Below are 19,931 nucleotides of genomic sequence, written 5' to 3'. Positions count from 1 at the left end.
AGAAGCAGGCTCCATGCACCGGGAGCCCGACATGGGACTCAATCCCGGGTCGACAGCATCACACCCTGGGCCAAAGGCAGGTGCTAAACCGCTGCACCACCCAGGGATCCCAATAGGCAGAGTTTTAAAATGTGGATAACTCAGTGTAGAATAGCATCAATTCTTAGCCCCCACTCTGCACCCTTTGTCCCTACTAGGATCACTCTACTTCATGGCTTTGTGGCCCTGACCCAGCCACTTCCTGGATCTGCGTTCATGGATCCCAGGCCTCATTCTTAGGGTGACTTAGAGGTCCAGTCCACACTATGCCAGAACCAGTACTATACTTCTTTCTTGGCTGCCATTAGCAACTTTTTAGGTTTTCAAAGGGTCTTTCCTGTCAAGGAAATGAGTGATGCACATGGGAGGTATTACTCAGTTGATTAGTCATTTAAACATATTCTGAACATTAATTAAGTCCATCATCTGCAGATGTTAATCACTTGCCTCGTGATAGCAAAACATTTATTTCACATATTAAAAAATTCAACTAAGAATCAGGATACATTGAAATTGCAAAGAGACATTTTATATATATATATATATATATATATATATATATATATATATATATATATATATTTGACTTTCAGTTTTCTTGAATAATCATTTGCAAAGCATTTAAGGAAATTTATTTTTAAAACACACCTTAAAATTTGAATGAAGAAGAGTTGCTGATTTATAAAACTCACCTGGAAAACAATGCATTGCACGTGTAGATTGTTTTAAGTAAACAGAGGATATAATTACTGAGTACTTTAATACATCAACGTGGTTATTACATAATAACAGATCACTCAGGGAGACAAAGCCAGTGCACTTCAGTTCCTTAGATATTATACGGCAGAGTAGAAGTAGACATGAGTCCAATTATCATGATTTTGGAAAGAATCTTGTTTCTAGACAAAGCAGGGTTCAGATCCACATAGTGATACCTCTTAACATCTTTCACTGCAAGCTTCAGAGTCTTCATGCTGCCTGACTGAAACAGGGGACACTCCCCTAGAGAAAACATCCCCAAGAACAAGAGAGAATGAGTGTCACTGGGGAAAGTTTTCCATCATTAATGACATGCTGGGATTCATACAATTGCAGCCCCTGTCTGAGATCCCTGTCCTTTGCAGCTTTGTACGAGCAGTCCTGTGAAGCCCACAAGCACAGAGGAAACTCCTCAGGGCTCTACTATATTGATTCAGATGGAAGTGGCCCGCTGGGACCTGCTCTTGTGTATTGCAACATGACAGGTACGCTAATAAGCTTTATTGTGACAGTTAAGCTCATGTAATTGGTTGCTATGTGCAAAACCAAGAGGTTTTACCTCATAGAGTCATGTGTATAAGTAATATTTCATTTCCCCCAGAAACCCAGTTGTATGTGGTGGCCAGATACAGGAATGTCATAAACTGGTTCTGCAGAGGATCAGTGCCTCCACCGTAGCGAATGACAGCTGCCCTAATAGAATTGATGCTGATTCTAATGCTTCTTTTACACCTGTGTCTATGGTGTGTGTCAATAGTCACATTTTCTCCTCATGGCTTTGTGGCCCTGACCCAGCCACTTCCTGGATCTGCGTTCATGGACCCCAGGTCTCATCCTTAGGGTGACTTAGAGGTCCAGTCCACACTATGCCAGAACCAGTACTATACTTCTTTCTTGGCTGCCATTAACAACTTTTTAGGGTTTCAAAGGGTCTTTCCTGTCAAGGAAATGAATGTACTCACATAACATTTCACTGACAGAAAGGAAACAACCTGCCTTCATGAAACTTTCCGTGCTACTCCAGTGGTGTGGACATAACAGGTACTTGGACAACTGCAGAATTTGGCCCTGCAAACTCTGAGACACTGGCCAGAAAAGAGTCAGCTGTCTGTAGTTCTAAGGTAACCATGAGTAGGTTATAATTTTCTTTCTTTGCTCTGACTTCATGTCATCCTGATTGGGATGGAATTTCTACAAGGAAGGAGTTATTTATGGGTGAATTTATGATGATGGTTTGTGACTAGCTGAAAGTCTGAATGCAGGTTTTATATCTACGGCCGTTTCATACATGACACAGAATCTGAGCATTTTGGCAGTGGTTAATCGAATGATTTTATCTGAATTGTCAATTATACCTTCCAGCCCAAAAATTACCCTCAAAGTTTATATAGAAAATGGGAAGGTCCTCCAAGCATTGTACTGGATGCACATGTATGGCTGTTGGGGGTTTTGGGACAAACATTTTATCATAGATACTGACCAAAACATAAATATATTGACTCACCTGTACTGAAAGATGTGTGATAAGTAAAGTTATGTGAGGAAATGGCCCAAGGGATCTTTTTAAATATTCTGGGCACCAGTGGTTATAACAGGCCTTTAACTTTTTCAATTTCTGCCTTGTTTTCCTGGCATTATCATGGCTCAATTGAATGCCAGGAACAAAAAAAAGCTAAATAAAGATGCTGGCATCCCAATAATATTTTCTACTTTTATCAACCACGTGCTTAATTATCACGGAAGTCTAGGACATATTAAAGATTTTCATATATTTTGTCCTATAAGCAAAGTTCCTTATACGTTGAAAAAATTTCAAGATCCATAGAAAAGTGAAAATGATCCCAGCTGGCACATTGAGAGATGAGTAAGGTTTCAATGACTGAAGCTGCTTTCTTGATAATTAACTGTTGGCAGGGTTGGTAAGGCTGAGGTCACGTTTATAAAAAAAAAAGACATTTGCTGCCAAGAGGAATAACAGACAGCTAATTGCCTGATTGTCTGCAGTGTATGGTTATAATAAAAGAAAAATATTTTAATCATCACAAGTGGACACGTGGTCTTGGCTTCACCAGGAGGCTTTCGTTCAGCATAATTATAAAGCCCCTTTGGAATGTACCGTTGGTTCAAAGACATTTGTTTTAAGACTAATTTCATGACATAACTGATGTGTTTTGATTGCCTGTCATTGCTGCTACCTTTTCAGAATGAACCCACAACCAGAGGGAAGAGTAGTTATCGTCAAAGTACAAAAAGAAAGTAAGAGCAGATGCTCAGCTGTTTTGGTTAATACAGGAAGCCCTCTGATGATATATAAGCTAGGATTTTTTTTTTTTTTTTAATCTTTGAGGCAAAAAGGAGCCTCTACATATAGGACGGAAGAGGTGAAATCTCTTGGTTAACCCTCCTGGTCAATTTATATAGAAGATGAAGGTCTTGCAAACTGTCTGCTGAGGATGTGAATCATTCTCCTCCCCCGGGTGACTCAAAGAAATGTCCAGGTAAAGGCACAAAACTGAAGAGCTGAAAAAAGTTTCTAACAACATTGAACACCTATGTCCTCAGAATCTACTCTGTGCTGGGAACAGCCGTAACCGCAGCAGGGAATAGAGTAGAACATTCCCTCCCCTGGTATGGTGTGCATGTATGCGAGAAGACCCTACCTCGAAGAGCAGCTGATGGAGTTTGTGGCATGTTGAAAGGCAGCAGGTGCTGTGAAGCTGAATACAGGAGGGGACAGGGGCATCGACCATGGAAGTGGGTGGTCACAATTTTAAATAGAGGAATCAGAAAAGCACTCAGTTTGCAAGTTATGTTTGAGCCAACCTGCTCAGAAGAAGCAGTTTGAGAAAACCTGAGCAGGCCTTAAAGCAGAGGGAGTGTGCCACAGGGAGTCTGGTGTGCTGAACAAATAGGGGTGGAAGGACCAGATGGTGCCTTCATCCAAGTCACAAAGCTGGAAAGTCCTGGAAAGTCCAGGTCTCACACTAGTGGGGCAGTTTGGGTCTTTAACCACCATGCTGTGCCAGGAGGGAGCAAGGAGACCAGTTAGCGGGTTGCTCCAGTAGTTGAGCCAAGATGGTGGGGCTGCAGGGCAGGTGGGAGCAGAGGAGAGGAAATCAGAGTCCGAACCAGTGGATGGGATGTGGCTGGAAGAAGACAGGCATCTAGAAAACCTTCCATGTTGGATATAAAGAATCCAAATGGGGATCCCTGGGTGGCGCAGCGGTTTGGCGCCTGCCTTTGGTGCCTTTGGCCCAGGGAGCGATCCTGGAGACCCGGGATCGAATCCCACGTCGGGCTCCCGGTGCATGGAGCCTGCTTCTCCCTCTGCCTATGTATCTGCCTCTCGCTCTCTCTCTGTGACTATCATAAATAAATAAAAATTTAAAAAAAAAAGCCTGTTTTAAAAAAAAAAAAAAGAATCCAAACGAATTGGATTCCAAAGAATCCAATCCTTCTTTCTTTGGAAAGAAGGTGCAGATTTTATCAGCAGGGAGGAAGCATGACTGAAACGGAATACTGGCATTCCTGTAGTGAATACATGAAGTTTGGGTTGCCTGCTGTTTGTCTAGTTAGTGAGGACCTGTTTGTTAGTCATAAAATCAAGTGTAATGTGTCATCCAAAAGCCCACTGGGTGGTTACGACATCCTTGGCAATACAAACTTCTAAAAATATATTTGGAGAGTGACTTTACAAATTAATTTAAAAGACCAGCAGGCTCTCATTTGCTTTACTGTCACCAGTGGACACTGTCCAGGATCCCATTGCAACAGAGGGCACCTCGGGGTCCCCACACACTTGTCCATTAATGGGAAGCTCTGCTCTCTCTAGACCCAGATTCTGGGGCAGCATCCCAGGAAAAGCTGTGGTTTTATTAAGCTTCCTAAGAAATTCTAATGTATGCACAGATTTAGAAACCACCCCCACGAAGCCGAGGCTCTTCGGTTTGACTGTGCACAGGCTGCTCTGTCTCTACAATAATTAAAATGGAAAGGGAGCAAAGGGCATCACAGAATGGAGAAATAAAACCAACGCAGATGTAAAATTTTGGTGCCACTGTTCATTTTTCTGTTCTGGCAATTGTCCTGTTTTTCCCATTTGTATGGGTGGCTGTGGGTGAAATTTAATAATCCACTACTACACCCACAAAATCAATAAGAATTGTTTGCATACATTAAGATAATATCTAAGGCATTGATTCTGTGAGTTAAATATATTCTAAACTCTCTAATTTAATTTTGGAAAGTCTTAAGAGCTGTAAAGTGCACATTGTGCACATGTATGTATGTGAGTAGGAATTCATGAAAATTATGGGTAATAATTTAATGATTGATATTGCTGTATGTTTTTATTTTTAGATAGTAGTTGATGTGAAGTATCCAATAACTATGTATGTCTTCGTATTGCTTTGCAAATGACCAAGCATTAAGTACAGATCATTGTATCACAGGATCTTTTGGGTGATTAGGTTTTTTTTTTTAGAGAAGTTTATAGTTGCCTCTCATTAAAGAAAACTTCTGAAGTCAGTATATTCTTACTTGATGTGATGAGATAAATGCCCTAAAGTTCCATGAATTAAGATTGAGATGGAACAGAGCACACACACACACACGCACACACACACAGCAGAATGAGGAGCAAGACTTAAAAATACTATAGAGAGGATTTCCAAATACTGTTAAATACCAAGTGTTTTTACGAAACACAAAGCCATAAGAAAAGCAATGTGCTAAAGACAGAGAAATGCAGAGGCCATCCAAAGACAACAAATATTTCCAGCAGCTACACTGCAAAGTATTTAATCAAAAGTTTAAAAAAATCCAGAGTGATCCTGGGGAACTACAGACAGGAATGAACCAGAATTACATCTAAATGGTCCTTACTGATCAGGGTCACATGAGGTGCCTTCTAACAAACCTTGTTATTGACAGCGGAAGAACTAAGATCTTGGTCTTCTTCCCCAAGCCTAGAAATATCTCTGGTGTGAAGTTCTCCTTCTCCATGATGCTACAATGACTGTGGACAATGAAGTATTCTTTAACTGCTATAAACAAATTCTAACACTTGGAGAAACATACAAAAAGAAATTCTAAACCAATGGCTAAGATTATAGCCTTAGCTTTCAAAAATCTAGGGCCAGGATATACTCTGCATAAAGTTTAGTACTTTTAGTATAGAAACAACCAAAACAAAACAAAAAAGTAAGCTATTTTTGAATGGACTCTTTGTGCCATTTGTTGGCAGATCGATCCATTTCTAAGCAGAAGTGGAACATAATTTCTTTAGTGGTGGAATGAGAGATGTGAACTCCATGGCTCTACCCACTGGGAGAGGAGGGCTGTGTGTGCCCACCTGAAACACTGTGCAGTTGTCCTTTTCTATGTTTATAGTTGTTCGGCTCCAGAAACTGGTTCCCAGACTTGGCACCATGGGAACAATTGTTGCGAGGAGGAGATGGGATTGAGTCAGAGCAGTGGCTCCACATCAGGTTCAAACGAATCAACAGGGGGCTTGATGAACAAGCTGAGGACTGGGTCTGTTGTGCACCTGCCCGCTTCCCACTCAGATTCTGATTCATTGACTCAGTATGTCAATAACTCAGCACTTCTTACTCATTGTGACCACATACTCAGTCACGGCTATGCAAACCAAGCCACTGTGTTCCTAAAACAGCCCTCTTCCTGTGATAGAAATTGCAGCTGGCCTCCAACGAGCATCATGGTCTAACAGAAGACAGCACAGTTGCATTACGTATAGCTCACATTAATTAAAAAAAAAAAAAAACCACTCTATGGAATAGGCAACAGTAAAGCCATCCTGGTATGCTTTTTATGTTTGTATATTCCTATAGATTTTCTGTTTCTTTCACTTCTGTCTTCCTACAGCAGTTCCTGTCTCAGCACAACCAAATAGCTCCCTTTCTGGTCGACCATTCAATGCATGCATTCATTCACTCAACTCCCCCACTTGACCGCTATGCTGTGGGCTTCCAAGTGCCACATGGCCTTTGAGTAAGAAGACGGAATGAACTTCTCTCATAGACTTTCAGGCTAGTGAGGGAGAGAGATGTAATTCAGCTAATTAAACATATTGTGAATATTGTAAGTTTGCATTTGCTATTTTAAATACAAGCATACCTCATTTTATTGCACTTTGCTTTATTGCACTTGGCAGATACTGTTTTTTTTTTTTTTTTTTTAATTGAAGGTTTGTGGTAACCCTGGGTGGAGAAAGTCTATCAACACCATTTCCCAACAGCATCTGCTCGCTTCATGTCTCTGTGTCACATTTTGGTGGTTCTCACTACATTTCTAACTTTTTGTTATGATTATATTTGTTATGGTGATCTGTGATCAGTGATCTTTGATGTTGCTATTGTGATTGTTTTCAGGCACTATGAGCTATGTGCATCTAAGATCGTGAACTTCACTGATAGATGTTGTGTGTGTTCTGACCACTTTACCAAGTAGCCATTTCCTCATCTCTGTTCCTTTCTGTCCTTGGGCTCCCTAGTCCTAAGACACAACACTATTGAAATTAGGCCAATGAATAACAACACAGTAGTCTCTATGTGTTCAACTGAATGGAAGTGCTGCATGCCTCTCACTTTCAATCAAAAGCTAGAAATGATTAAAGTTTAGTGAGGAAGGCATTTGGAAAGCTGAGGCCTCTTGTGCTAAATGGTTCGACAAGTTGTGAATGCAAAGGGAAAGTTCTTGAAGGACACTGACAGTCCTGCTCCAGTGAATACATGAATAGTAATAACATCCTTATTGCTGACATAGAGGAATTTTAGTGGTCTAGCTAGAAGATCAAACCAGCCACAACATTCCCTTCAGCCAGAGCCTCACCAAGAGCAAGGTACTGACTCTCTTCAATCCCATGAAGACTGAGAGAGGGGAAGAAGCTGGTCTGAAGCCAGTAGAAACTGGTTCATGAGGTCTAAGGAAGGAAGCCGTATCCATGGCATGAAGGTACCAGGCGATGCAGCAAGTGCTGGTGTAGGAGCTGCAGCAAGTGATCCAGAAGATCTAGCTGAGATCATTAATGAAGGCAGCTACGCTGACCAACCGATTGCTAGTGTGGGTGAAAGAGCCTGTCATGGGAAGAAGATGTCATCTAGGACTTGTGTGGTTAGAGAGGAGAAGTCAGTGCCTGTTCAGAGCTTTCGAGGACAATCTGATTGTGTTGTGGGGGCTAATGCAGTTGGGCACTTTTAACTTGTAGCAGGTGCTTATTGATCATTTCTCAAATCCTAGGGCCCTTAGGAATTCTGGTAAATCTACTCTGTGTGTGCTCTATAAATGGAACAGCAGAGCCCAGAGGATAGCACATCTGTTTACACCATGGTTTACTGAATGTTTTAAGCCCACTGTTGAAACCCACTAAGAAAGAAAAAGATTCTTTTCATATTATCTTCACTTACTGACTATATACCTGATTGTATAAGAGTTCTGATGTAGTTGGGCAGTGAGATTTATGCTGTTTTCCTGCCTGCTAATGTAGCATCCATTCTGCAGCCCATGGATCAAGGAGTCATTTCAACTTGCAAGGCTTCTTTTCTAAGAAATACATTTCTTAAGGTTATATAGCTGTAATAGATAGTGAGTCCTTTGATGGATCTGGGAAATGTCACTTGAAAACCTTCTGGGAAGGATTCACCATCTTAGATGCCATGAAGAACACTCATGATTCATGGAGAGAGATCAAACTATCAACATTATTAGGTTTTGGAAGAAATTTATTCCAATTTTCATGGATGACTTAGAGGGATTCAAGATTTCAGAGGAAGAAGTCACTGCAGAGGTGGTGGAAACAGCAAGAGAACCAGAATTAGAAGTGGAGCCTGAAGATGGGATGGAACGACTGCAATCTCAGGATGCGACTTGAACAGAAGAAGAGTCACTGCTGCTGAATGAGCAAAGACAGTGGTTTCTTGAGTTGGGATCCAAGGGGGTGTGGATGGTTGAAATAACAAAGAATTTAGAATATTACATCAACTTAGTTGATAGTTTGAAAGAAGCTCTACTGTGGGTAAGATACTATCAAATAGCATTACATGCTACAGAAAAATCATTCATGAAAGGAAGAGTCAATCAATGGAGCAAACTTCAGTGTTGCCTTATTTTAAGAAGTGGACACAGCCACCTTGGCCTTCAGCAACCACCACCCTGATCAGTCAGCAGCCATCAACATCAAGGCAAGACCTTTCACTAACAAAGAAGATTACAACTTACTGGGAGCTCAGATGACAGTTAGCATTTTTTTTAGCAGTAAAGTATTTTTAATTAAGGTATGTACATTTCTTCAGACATAATGCTATTATGCAACTGCACACTTAATAGACTTCAGTATGGGGGGATCCCTGGGTGGCTCAGCGGTTTAGCGCCTGCCTTTGGCCCAGGGTATGATCCTGGAGTCCCGGGATCGAGTCCCACGTCGGTCTCCCGGTGCATGGAGCCTGCTTCTCCCTCTGCCTGTGTCTCTGCCTCTCTCTCTCTCTCTCTCTCTCTGTGTGTGTGTGTGTCTTTCATGAATAAATAAATAAAATCTTTAAAAAAATAGACTTCAGTATGGTGGAAACATAACTTTTATAGGGATGGAAACCCAAAAATTCATCTGACTCACTGTCTTGCAGTATGTGCTTTATTGTGGTGGTCTGGAACTGGACCTGTGATTTCTCTGAGGTATGCCTGAATATATGAACACTTGTTGGAAATTTGGTTTAAAAAATAGGAAAGAAAGAAAAAAGAGTCTTTGAGTGTGGGGTTGGAGAGTTTCTTTCATGAGTACATGCACAGCTGCTGCAGTATTTATTTTTCTTTGCTTGGGAAGAGCTGTGATTTCATTGTTCACTTCTTTGCTCTTGAAAACTGAGGTTGGCAGTAAGCATGGCATCATTGGACGTCATGTGTGGCAAGTTTTGTTTGAAAATAGTATCTCTTACAGGAAATTATATAATGTTGAAATGTCAGAATTGAGAGAGAGAGAGAGAGAGAGAGAAGAGCTGCTCTTTGATGATTGCCATACACCATAACCCTGTGTCACTTTTATATTGGCTTTCGCCTGGAAAGAATCCTTTCTGCTCCCACTGAGGGGTCATCATTCTGGCTGATTTCCTGCAGCTTTCCTGTAGCCCCCAAAATAGGCATGCCCAGCATGCGTGGTGACGCAAAGCTTCTAGAGCCGGTCCCGTCACTGCTCTCAAAGGGGAGAAAACACCCGTGTTTCAGAAAAGTTCATTTTCCTGCTCTCATCAGCCACACAGCACATCCCTGCCTGTGTGGATGAACCAGGCACATAGTCTTGACGAACAATAAAAATATAAAACTCAGATTGCAACGTGGCCAGTCTCATGCTTGGTTAACTGCCTTGGCATTTGAAGATGGCCAGAACAATAGTTTTCTTTTTTTTAAAAGATTTTATTTATTTATTCATGAGACACACACACACACACACACAGAGAGGCAGAGGCAGAGGCAGAGACACAGGCAGAGAGAGCAGCAGGCTCCATGCAGGGAGCCTGACGTGGGACTCGATCCTGTGTCTCCAGGATCACACCCTGGGCTGAAGGTGGCGCTAAACTGCTGAGCCACCCGGGCTGCCCAATAGTTTTCAATCTTGATGTTCCCTGGTTCACTTTCCCCCTTTACCAACTATGGATTTGAAGGCTCAGAGAGTTTTTTTGACTTTTCCAAGAACACAAATTATAACCCATATTCTCTCATTGACCATGACATTGTTCTCTGTCCATATCTAATTTTCTAAGCATATACACGGTTTCCACTCTGAGGGAATTATTTTGCTATCTTGCTGTGTGGTGGGCTGCAATGCAAGGGGAGACACTAATGACATTTCACGGTAATTGAGCTCTTGGGAGGTGCCAGGCGCAGGGCCAACCACATGTATCTGTTGCCTCAAGAGACTGTAAGTCGTGTTCAGTAAGTGTCCTTACATGTTAAATAGCAGATGCCTGCACTAATGACTGAGCAGACACTTAAAACTGCATTTAGTGTGACCTATTAAGTGAAAAGATCATCCTCTGAAATCCCAAGAGAAGGAGGCCGTGAAGCAGCTACACCCTCTTGGGGAGTATCTAGTTATGTCTTAGAGCATTTGTTTGTGTGGCAAATATTGAAGTAAATCATGAAAAGCTCATGGCATCAGAACTATGGCCAGAACGACAGCCCTTATAAGGGCCCCAGTGCAAATATTGATGAGAAGGGACCCAAAGGTGTGAGGCTGAGAAGGTCGCACCTCTGGGCCTCCTCTAAGCAGGACCTGGAGGCTGCCTGCTTAGAGGAGTCATCCCTCCCCTTGGTGAAACACAGACATCAAGTCATCGTTGGCTCTGGCAGACAGACAACATGGCAGGGCCAGTGCCTCCAAGATCCCGGGCAGGGGCAGATAAGAGCCACCCATTGTCTTCCTCGGGGCAGCCACTGGACATTCACGGCAGCCACTTGGCTATCACCAGCCCCGTGTGCACACATGATCTAGTTCTATCGCCCCCCCTGGAGTGTTTTCATTTGAAATACAGGAGAACGCTCAGGTGCATGAGGCACTCCAGGAAGATCATGGACCTCAGCGGTCTTGGAGAACTTGACCTACTCAGAAAGCCCAGTGGCTCCCACTGGGTTGCTCAGAAATGTGTGGTGAATTTATATGGTTTCCTGAAGTTGGCCACGTGAGTTTTGCTAGGCTTTCCTTTTCTGTGTAGCAGGACGATTGGGCCGAATAGCAGATGGCAGCCACCCGCTGTAGGGTTTCTCTCTGGATAGTAACACAGTGGAGTTCTGAGAAGGCTTGGGGTTGTCCCTTTCAGAGGTACAGTGTGGTGGTCACATCATCTTCGTGGCACCAGGGATGCCTGCTATTGTTTCCATCACCCTGCCCACGTGTGCCCCTGGGAGTGTACCTCCTCCACCAGTTCCTCACCTGCAGGCGGGATGTGATGGGTCCAATCATCTGGCATGCTGCCTTCCTCCTCTTCTATGAACCTGAGCACTCCTTTTCCATTGGAAGAGATGCAGGCAGCTGGCTTCATTTCCAAAGAGGTGGTGTTTGGACCCAACTGGGACTTCATTTCAAAAGACATCTGTGAGGAAAGGGATTTTTGCCTTCCCTTCCCGCGAGATCAATTTCCAGCTCATGAATGACGGACCCACCAAGTAGATGGGCATCAAGTTTTTTGTGAAGAAGCCTTTTTTTCTTCTTTTCTCTCAGGGAGATGAAAATGAGCATAGCAGAAATGCTTTGGATTCACGTTTACTTGAATGTGTAAAATACAGATCTGTTTCTTTTTCTATTCAACCACCTGTTTTCCCCTAAAAGACTCCTTGTTATGGTTCAGAGGTGTGTTCTACAGTGTAGGAAGTGTTGCAAATTGCAAAGTGGATATTATTTGGCAAAATGAAGAAAAGCTAGGATGTCATATGATATGGTGAATCAGTGTTATTTTTTTACATCCTGCCTACCCAACCAAACCATCAAATTAATTTGATTTGCCTAAGCGAATGGCAGGCCAGGAGCCACTCACAGCCTCCCTACTTGTGTACAAATGAAAGGCTCCACTGAGCTGGATGAACATGATATGATGTGGTCTAATTCAACAGTTCAAAAATCCTGTTTAAAATTTTCCCTCATTACAATTAATTTCCTCAGATCTCATTTGTGCTTCAAACTACAGCAAAAAACCGTAGAGTATTTTTCCATCGTGCTGGTCACTTACATTCTGTGGTCCTTCTCCTCATGCTTGAGAGCTAAGGTTACTTTGCATCTCAAAGGTGCCTTCCCAGTTACACTTCAGAAAATCTATGAACATTATACATCGTGGAACATCAGGGAAACATAATGTGCCCTTGTTGGGGTCCTGGAAATAGTATTTCTAGAAAGGGCAATTTAAATTTCTCTCTTTTTTTTTTTTTTCAAAAGGCAGCTTTGAGATTCTACTCATGTTTTTCCTTCTCTCCACTTGAAAAGGATTTCTCTTATTACATTTTAACCATGCAAGACCATGAATCCATCATAGTGACCACTAGCGTATATGAGCCACTCAGGCACATCATTTTTCTTTGTGCCATAAAGCGTGAAAATAAATGACACCCCAGCATTGTAATTGATGAACTCCCCAGCTGAGCACATGGCTTCTCCATGGCTCCTCTTACCCCGTTTCATCTGATGGAAGAAACCCTGACCATGAATGTGAGTAGGTAATTGCAAAAAATAACACCAGGTCCTTTTAAGTAATTTTCCAGGAAAATGTTGAAATATAAAATGTCTGGTGAAAACATGATTAAAGGGGGGAAAAAACCTGTGGGATTCAAGTTGCTATAGGAACACTCATAGCCCCTTCAATGAGCAGAGAGAGGGGATGATGTATTAAAGCCTTTTTTCCTAACTGACCATACTGCTGCCTTAGTCATGCTGACTTGAAGTCTGTTTCTGTTCCTGCTAGATTTTGCATATTTGGCGATGTTTTTCATAGGCTTTGAGCCAGAGTTCTTCCTATGGCCCTTGGGGTTCTCTTCCTTGGATCTCTGGATGTAGTTGATGCATTTGGAGTCTGTGGGCACCAGTGTGACTATTAAATTTTTCCCCCAGGGCAAACCAGGTCAAGGGCCAGTAGTGACTCCTTAGAAGGTTCCTAGTAGCATTATTTTGATTTTTTTAACCTTGCTTATATATTAGGCGTTAAAAATAATAAGGATGAACCTCACACGACTGTTTCCAGCCCGTAGAATTTGGAAATATGTAGAATGATCATGTATATACCAGATGGATGTTAATGAAGAAGTTATGTGACTTGATGAGTTAGGACAACTTGAAGCCAGCCTTTTAGCCACTGACCCATGGGCCTTTTATGCTGTGGGAGGAGCTATATTTGGTGGAAGGTAAAAGAAGTCAAGATGTTTCTCTTCTGTTTTAAACATTGTGGAATAGCTTATTCATTGTTTTTAAATTTCTTTTAAAAATATAGGTAATCACCATAACAGAAATATGTCAGAATTTGCCAGCAGATATTGGTGTAGCTATGGTTACTGCCAGGAATAGTTATACTAGCTACTCCAAGGCGCTGGATTATATAGTGCTGGCCACTGAATGAGTTGCTGACAGATCAGTCAGCTTTTGTCAAAAATATTTATTTCCTATAATTTTGCATGATCACACGAGCTGTTTATTCCTCCAATGTGTCTTGTACATATTTCTTTGACTACCGGAGAAAAAGATGTTCGATCAGATGAGGAATATGCTTATTTTATATATATATATATATATATATATATACACACACACACATATATAAACACAATAAAAATTTAGCTTTCTTTTTATGGTAATGGAAAGAAATAAATTAAGGTATGAAAAGTTTAATTTATAACTTTGAGTATTTTTTAAAGATTTTTTAAAATTTATTTATTCATCATAAACATGAGAGAGAGAGAGAGAGGCAGAGACACAGGCAAAGGGAGAAGCAGGCTCCATGCAGGGAACCCGACATGGGACTTGATCTGGGGACTGACTCCAGGATCGTGCCCTGGGCCAAAGGCAGGCGCCAAACCACTGAGCCACCCAGGGATCCCCAAACTTTGAGTATTTTAACACAGAATTTTAAGAATTGGTCCCCTGACAATGTTGACTACATCCAGGGTAAAACAAATTTAAATAGAGTCCTTACCATTAATAGTTTAACAACGTCACTTATGTTGATCCCAATGTCAAAGAGATCTGATAGCTACAAATGTAAAAACGTCAATTCAGATGAAAGAGGCTTTCCACTTCCACATTCATTTTTAATTACTCCAACCTAGTCACAGTCTCTTTCTCCCTCCCAACCCCATTTCTGCCCAGAAGACACCACCTGGACCTCAGTGCAGCACAATGGCTCCCACTTGGCCAGGATCAAAAGCTCGAATGGAGAAGGCCCCCGCCCTGTGTTTTTCAAGTACACAGCCAGCATGGAGCAGCTCCAAGCCATAATTGACCGTGCGGACCACTGCCAACAGGAGCTGGCCTTCCACTGCAAGAGGTCAAGGCTTTCTACTCGCCACGGTGAGTAATCGGAGTAATCAGCCCTTGTGGGCTGCCGTGCCCACAGGTGTCAGGTGCCTGTCACGGATGCATGAGGACTTGTGGCCCTAATGCCCATGTCACGATCTGGAAGTCACAGAGGTGCTTTTCCTTGGAGCAAAGAGCAAGGTCAATATGTGTTGACTTCAATACCTGAGGTCTCTTCCCAGACTCAAGTGGGCAACTGATCCATTAAAGCCTCATTAGGAGGCCCTTGGAATGCTCAGTGCTCATCCACCGTGAAGGGCAGGAACACTTCGATTCTGTTTGACCTCAGAAAGGATGGCTGACATCACACATAGCTTAGTTATCTGGAGGTGATTATTGTGTGATATTCTTTTTCATAGACTGAATGTCATTAGTGCCTTGGGTAACCATCCATTATAGACCAATGTTGCTATCGTGCCGCTCCTTTCACACAACATACCTGCTAATGGCTCATTTCCCTTATCTGTTCTATTCTTGAGAATTCTATTTTTGGTTTTGTATTTTTTTCCCCTTGAAATGTCTCATTTTTGTCAGAATGTGCTGCCCCACAGCCCTTGTGAGACTCCTTAGTTTTCAGGAGGCTGATGGGTCATCTGGGGAGTGGAGTGAGCAGAGGGCAGTAGTCAGGGTCCCCTGAGTTCAGGTTCTGAGCCTGTTGCTTGGCGGCCCTGGGACTCTGGACACCATTTCATCCCTCAGAGTCCTCAGCACTCAGATGCTAACCTCGCAGGACTTAATTGCACAACTTCTTGCATGTAGCAAATGCTACTTATTTGCATCTCTCCAATGTATTGAATTTATAGTTAGCGCTGGAGGGTTTAGTGTTTACTGTGAGTTGATTCCTGCTAAATAGATGACTGAGCTAATCTGGTAGGTTCCCAGAGGAAGGGGAAAGCAACCTCCAGGGGAGGAACAATGCAGGTTGGGCTGTCTGACCAGGGAAAGGAGGCAAAGGCAGAGCAGTGCTGATGCCAGCTGCTAGCAGAGTCAGAAAGCAAAATGCCCCAGTGAATCCGGGAGCACACTGGTGCATGCTGGCATATGGCCTGTCCCATGATCTGTTCTGCAGCCTGGACACTAGTGGGTCAGTAAAGAATTCCCACACGGGGGACCGGTGTCTACCTAATTGATTTGCAGGTGATTTGTTAACTGTCCTCCTTTCTGGTTTATATATATATAAAGCAGCAACAGTAGCAACAAAACCAAGTCCTTAACTGGGGTTAGGGTAAAGATGGAACAAGAAAAGTCTCTTAAACTCGTTAAATACCCACTAAAAAAACAAAATGGGGGACTTCATTGTCTATATACACTTGAGGCAGCTGCCTTTCTTATATGCTGCTCCCGGAAAATTCGTAGCACAAACCTAATTCAGACAGATTCTGGAAGCTCTTAATTAGGGTACCGGTGAGATAGGCCTGACATAGCATAGCCTAAGCCACCTTAAACTATGGCACTAATCCTTAGGGCATCATCGATAGGCACAAATAGGCGTGCGCAGGTGATGCAGGGCAGGGGTGGCACCCACCAGCCCCCCAACCCCCCAGAGCCTCCTGCAGAATGTTGCCGTGTGGAACCTGCAGCATGTGGAGCAGGGAGCAGACAAGTGTCACGGAGTGGCCTGTGGAATGGGAATGTCAGTCGAAATCCACTTTTTTCCCCAGGAATTTCCTTCTGGGTTCAAATTCTCAGATGTTATCAGGAACCCGGGGTTAATCGTGAGAGGAGGCCTGCCTCAGTGTCACCGGCCCCGTGTCTGTCTCATGGTGTCCTAGGCAGGCTGCTGGGGAGCAGCTGGGCCTCCACCCTCATTAGGGTCCCACAGCGGTTTGGCCTCTGTGCTTAGGTGGTTTCAGGGGGTGTGATTATGGGTGGGAAATAGGGAGCCTGAGGATGGTACGTGTTGACTCCAGGGGAGTGTTTAGTCTCTGTACTGTGAACGCCAGGGTCCCTGAGGACTGCCCTTGTGGCCGGAGCGAGGGACAGCCACCCCGGAGCTGAGGCAGTGGAGGCCCAGGAGGCCTGTGCCTTTTCCGTTCAGCCTCTTATTCTCTTAATCATTTCCTTATGCAAATTCTCTAGATTTCGCAAAGAAATCCTGAATGGAGCCAAGTGCACTCTGTACCTTTAACAACACCTGACAGTGCTTTCTCCGTAGAGAAAATGAAAAATTCGGATGTAAACAAACAATTGTGCCTCTGCGAGCAATGATTTCCTTGGCTCCTCCATCTATGAAAAGAATGAGTGTTGAATAATCATGTTTTTAAAATGGTGTTTTGAAAAATATCTGTTAAGTTGAAAAGATCTTCCACCCCCTAGAGATAAGTTTTCAACACACTGGGGAAAAAAAAAAAAAAGATTGCAGACATCTATTTCTTTGGCGCACATCTCCCCCAGCGGGCCTGCGGTGGGCAGTAATGAACTCGGCCCGGGCGTTCACAGGCGATGGTTCGGCAGAAGGTGAAGGCTCATCGCACAGGGAGCCGTAATGAGCCGTGGCGGTTGTAAGTTAGGGGGAAGGTGGGATGTGTTCCAGATCCCCAGTGGGGACAACCTGAGAGCTTGAGAGAGAGCGAGCATGCTCAAATGGACAGGCACCTTTGCAAGGCCGCCTGATGGATGTCAGTCCCATTGCTGCTCCTGCTCTGACTCTCTGTTGATGAGGTACCGTTTCCCTCCACCCTCCTGAGGGCCCTTCTCCTTCATCATCCTCATGCAGGGGGCCTGCCGTTATGCTCTTGGGCCTCAGGGGACGCAGCCCTGCAGAGTGCAGGTGGCCCCCAGTTCATTGTGGGTTGTCCTGAGGAGGGGGTGGTGCTGACGCTCTGAGCTGTGTTGGCCTCAGTTGTCCTGAGCCTAGGACCCGCCTCAGGCATGAAGCCAGGTCTGTGGCTTCCAAATATAAAGCCGACCCTTCAGTACAAGAAAAAGTGCATGTCTCTATGAGACTTTTAAGATGTGACAGGAAGTACCAGTGTTTTCAGCTAATAAATAAGAAATCCACGTTTTGCATAATCACATTACATTCTTTCAATGGCATTTGAGGATCTGGAACAGATTTTTAGATTCCTTATTCCTTTATTCCTGTATAAATTACTCTGGTTTTCTTTCTTTCTTTCTTTCTTTCTTTCTTTCTTTCTTTCTTTCTTTCTTTCTTTCTTTCTCTTGTTTTTCTTTTTTGACCATTCTTCTTTGAATGTTATGTCCAAATAAAGTATGTAATCGGAGTCCTCGAAAGAAATATGTAAATATCATGCCTGAATGAGTTAGGGACTACTTGCTCATTTTCTAATAAAAGTAAAACATATGGTGAGAGCATAAGTCTTGATATGGAAATATTTTTTAAGCAGTTGGAAGTCCTCATAGAAATGATCCTGTTGTGGAGTTAACATCTGCTCACGTCTAAAAAAAGTCTCTGTGTTTTCAATAGAGGGGAGTAAAGAACTATACTGGGGAGGCAGGCAGTGGGGGGCAAAGTAGGTGTCACCTTTCTCATACTTGTCTTTCAGATGGAACCCCAGTGAGCTGGTGGGTTGGAAGAACCAATGAAACACACACTTACTGGGGAGGTTCTCTGCCTGATGCTCAAAAATGTGCTTGTGGATTACAGGGGAACTGCCTTGATTCTCAATATCACTGCAACTGTGATGCTGACCGGAATGAATGGTGATTTCCATTAATTTCCCTGTGCAAACTGTAATTGTGTATTGCTTTAAACTATGTCACTTAGGCAGACATTGGCCAAGACAGTTCTATAAAGAGAACAGATTAAAGTATTCCCTAGCAAGATCAAGGTATAAGCTTTGATGTGTACGATGTAATTAATCTGAAGCCTAACGTGTTAAGGTAGCTATTTCCGTTTACCTGTGAATAACTAATCATGTCCGTTTTATTTTTTTCCTAATAAGACAAAATAGGAATACCAGGTCAATGTTTCCCATTCACTGAAAGTACAGTATCAGACTTCCTAAAGTTAGTTTAACCCAAACAATCAGGTGACTGCCCCCCTGGAAGGGGGAAGAGGTGGAAGAGGACAAATCTTCCAGCTAGCGCTCTGGGTAGCAAGAAATAACTCCCTGAAAACTCGTGTCTACAGACCCAACCTCACACAGATTTGGAATTCAAATTCAAATCCACAAGTTAGCGTGGCCACAGGTTGGCAGCATTGATGGCTCATCACAGAATTTCATGACATTCGTACTGGAGGTCTGCCCTCCCCAAGGATTCCCGCAGATTAAGGGCCACCAGACGTTAGCTCATAATCAGCGCCACGCAGCCCCCCGGAGGGACAGACATGGGAGGCAGAAGAAACCACAGAGTATATGGATGCCTGAAAATGCCAGATCACGGCTACATTAAGAACATAAGATAAAATAAATAGGTGAGCTGCTTGAAAAATAAGCCCTGGAATTGAAACACGAGAAAGCAATCAGATACTATTGACAAAGGAGTTCGTGGTTTGCAATAGAACCACATGAATGTTTAGAAATGAAAATACTATCATTGAAATGTAAGACTTGTCGGATCAGATATTAGACACAAGTGATCAGAAAATTGGTGAAATGGAAAATGGGTGTAAATAAGTGGCACGGACACACGATGGCAGAAAGGAAAGCAGGGACGTGGAAGGTTGGTGTGGAAAAGGCTGAACAGGTGTCTGAGATGACCTTCAAAGAAGAGATTGGGGATAATTCAGGGCGATAATCAAATAGGTCAGACATGTCCAGGTTTGAGAAAATACTAGGATACCGAACAAAATATATAAAAGTAAACCCTTCTGTAGACACATCATGCTGAAACCAAAGAAAATTAAAGAGAATGGTAAAGAGAGCAGAGGTGACCGGAAGACTCCAGAGTGAGGACATGTAGATGGCCGAACCCCTCTGTGGCACCAGCGTGGCCCGAGGGCTTGGGAACTCCCCTCACTGTGCAGAGTGTAGTAACCCTCCGATTCCAAGTGTGTCCCCAAGCTGAGATACAGTGAACACCCAGACAGACAGACAAACAGACACGGAACAAATACACCACCAGTGGATTCCACAAGATGAAGTTTCAAGAACAATTTTCAGAATGAAAG

At 43.1% G+C, this 19,931-nt stretch overlaps 1 protein-coding gene across 2 annotated transcripts in view; it reads left to right on the top strand.

Annotated features, from left to right (window-relative positions):
* Positions 1-19,931, top strand: part of LOC144320789 (contactin-associated protein-like 3) — a 197,480-nt gene that overhangs the window by 137,490 nt on the left and 40,059 nt on the right. The window contains exons 12-14 of one of the 2 annotated variants that reach the window (XM_077909755.1): positions 1,164-1,283; positions 14,654-14,851; positions 18,364-18,520. In XM_077909755.1, the coding sequence (XP_077765881.1) occupies positions 1,164-1,283; positions 14,654-14,851; positions 18,364-18,520 (475 nt within the window). Of the gene's footprint in view, positions 1-1,163; positions 1,284-14,650; positions 14,852-18,363; positions 18,521-19,931 lie in introns of both variants that reach the window. The other variant, XM_077909750.1, reaches the window with a different exon arrangement.

The sequence above is a fragment of the Canis aureus genome, chromosome 1 (genome assembly GCF_053574225.1).
Source record: "Canis aureus isolate CA01 chromosome 1, VMU_Caureus_v.1.0, whole genome shotgun sequence".
Classification (NCBI taxonomy): domain Eukaryota; kingdom Metazoa; phylum Chordata; class Mammalia; order Carnivora; family Canidae; genus Canis; species Canis aureus.
This window is presented reverse-complemented; position numbering and strand designations above follow the sequence as displayed.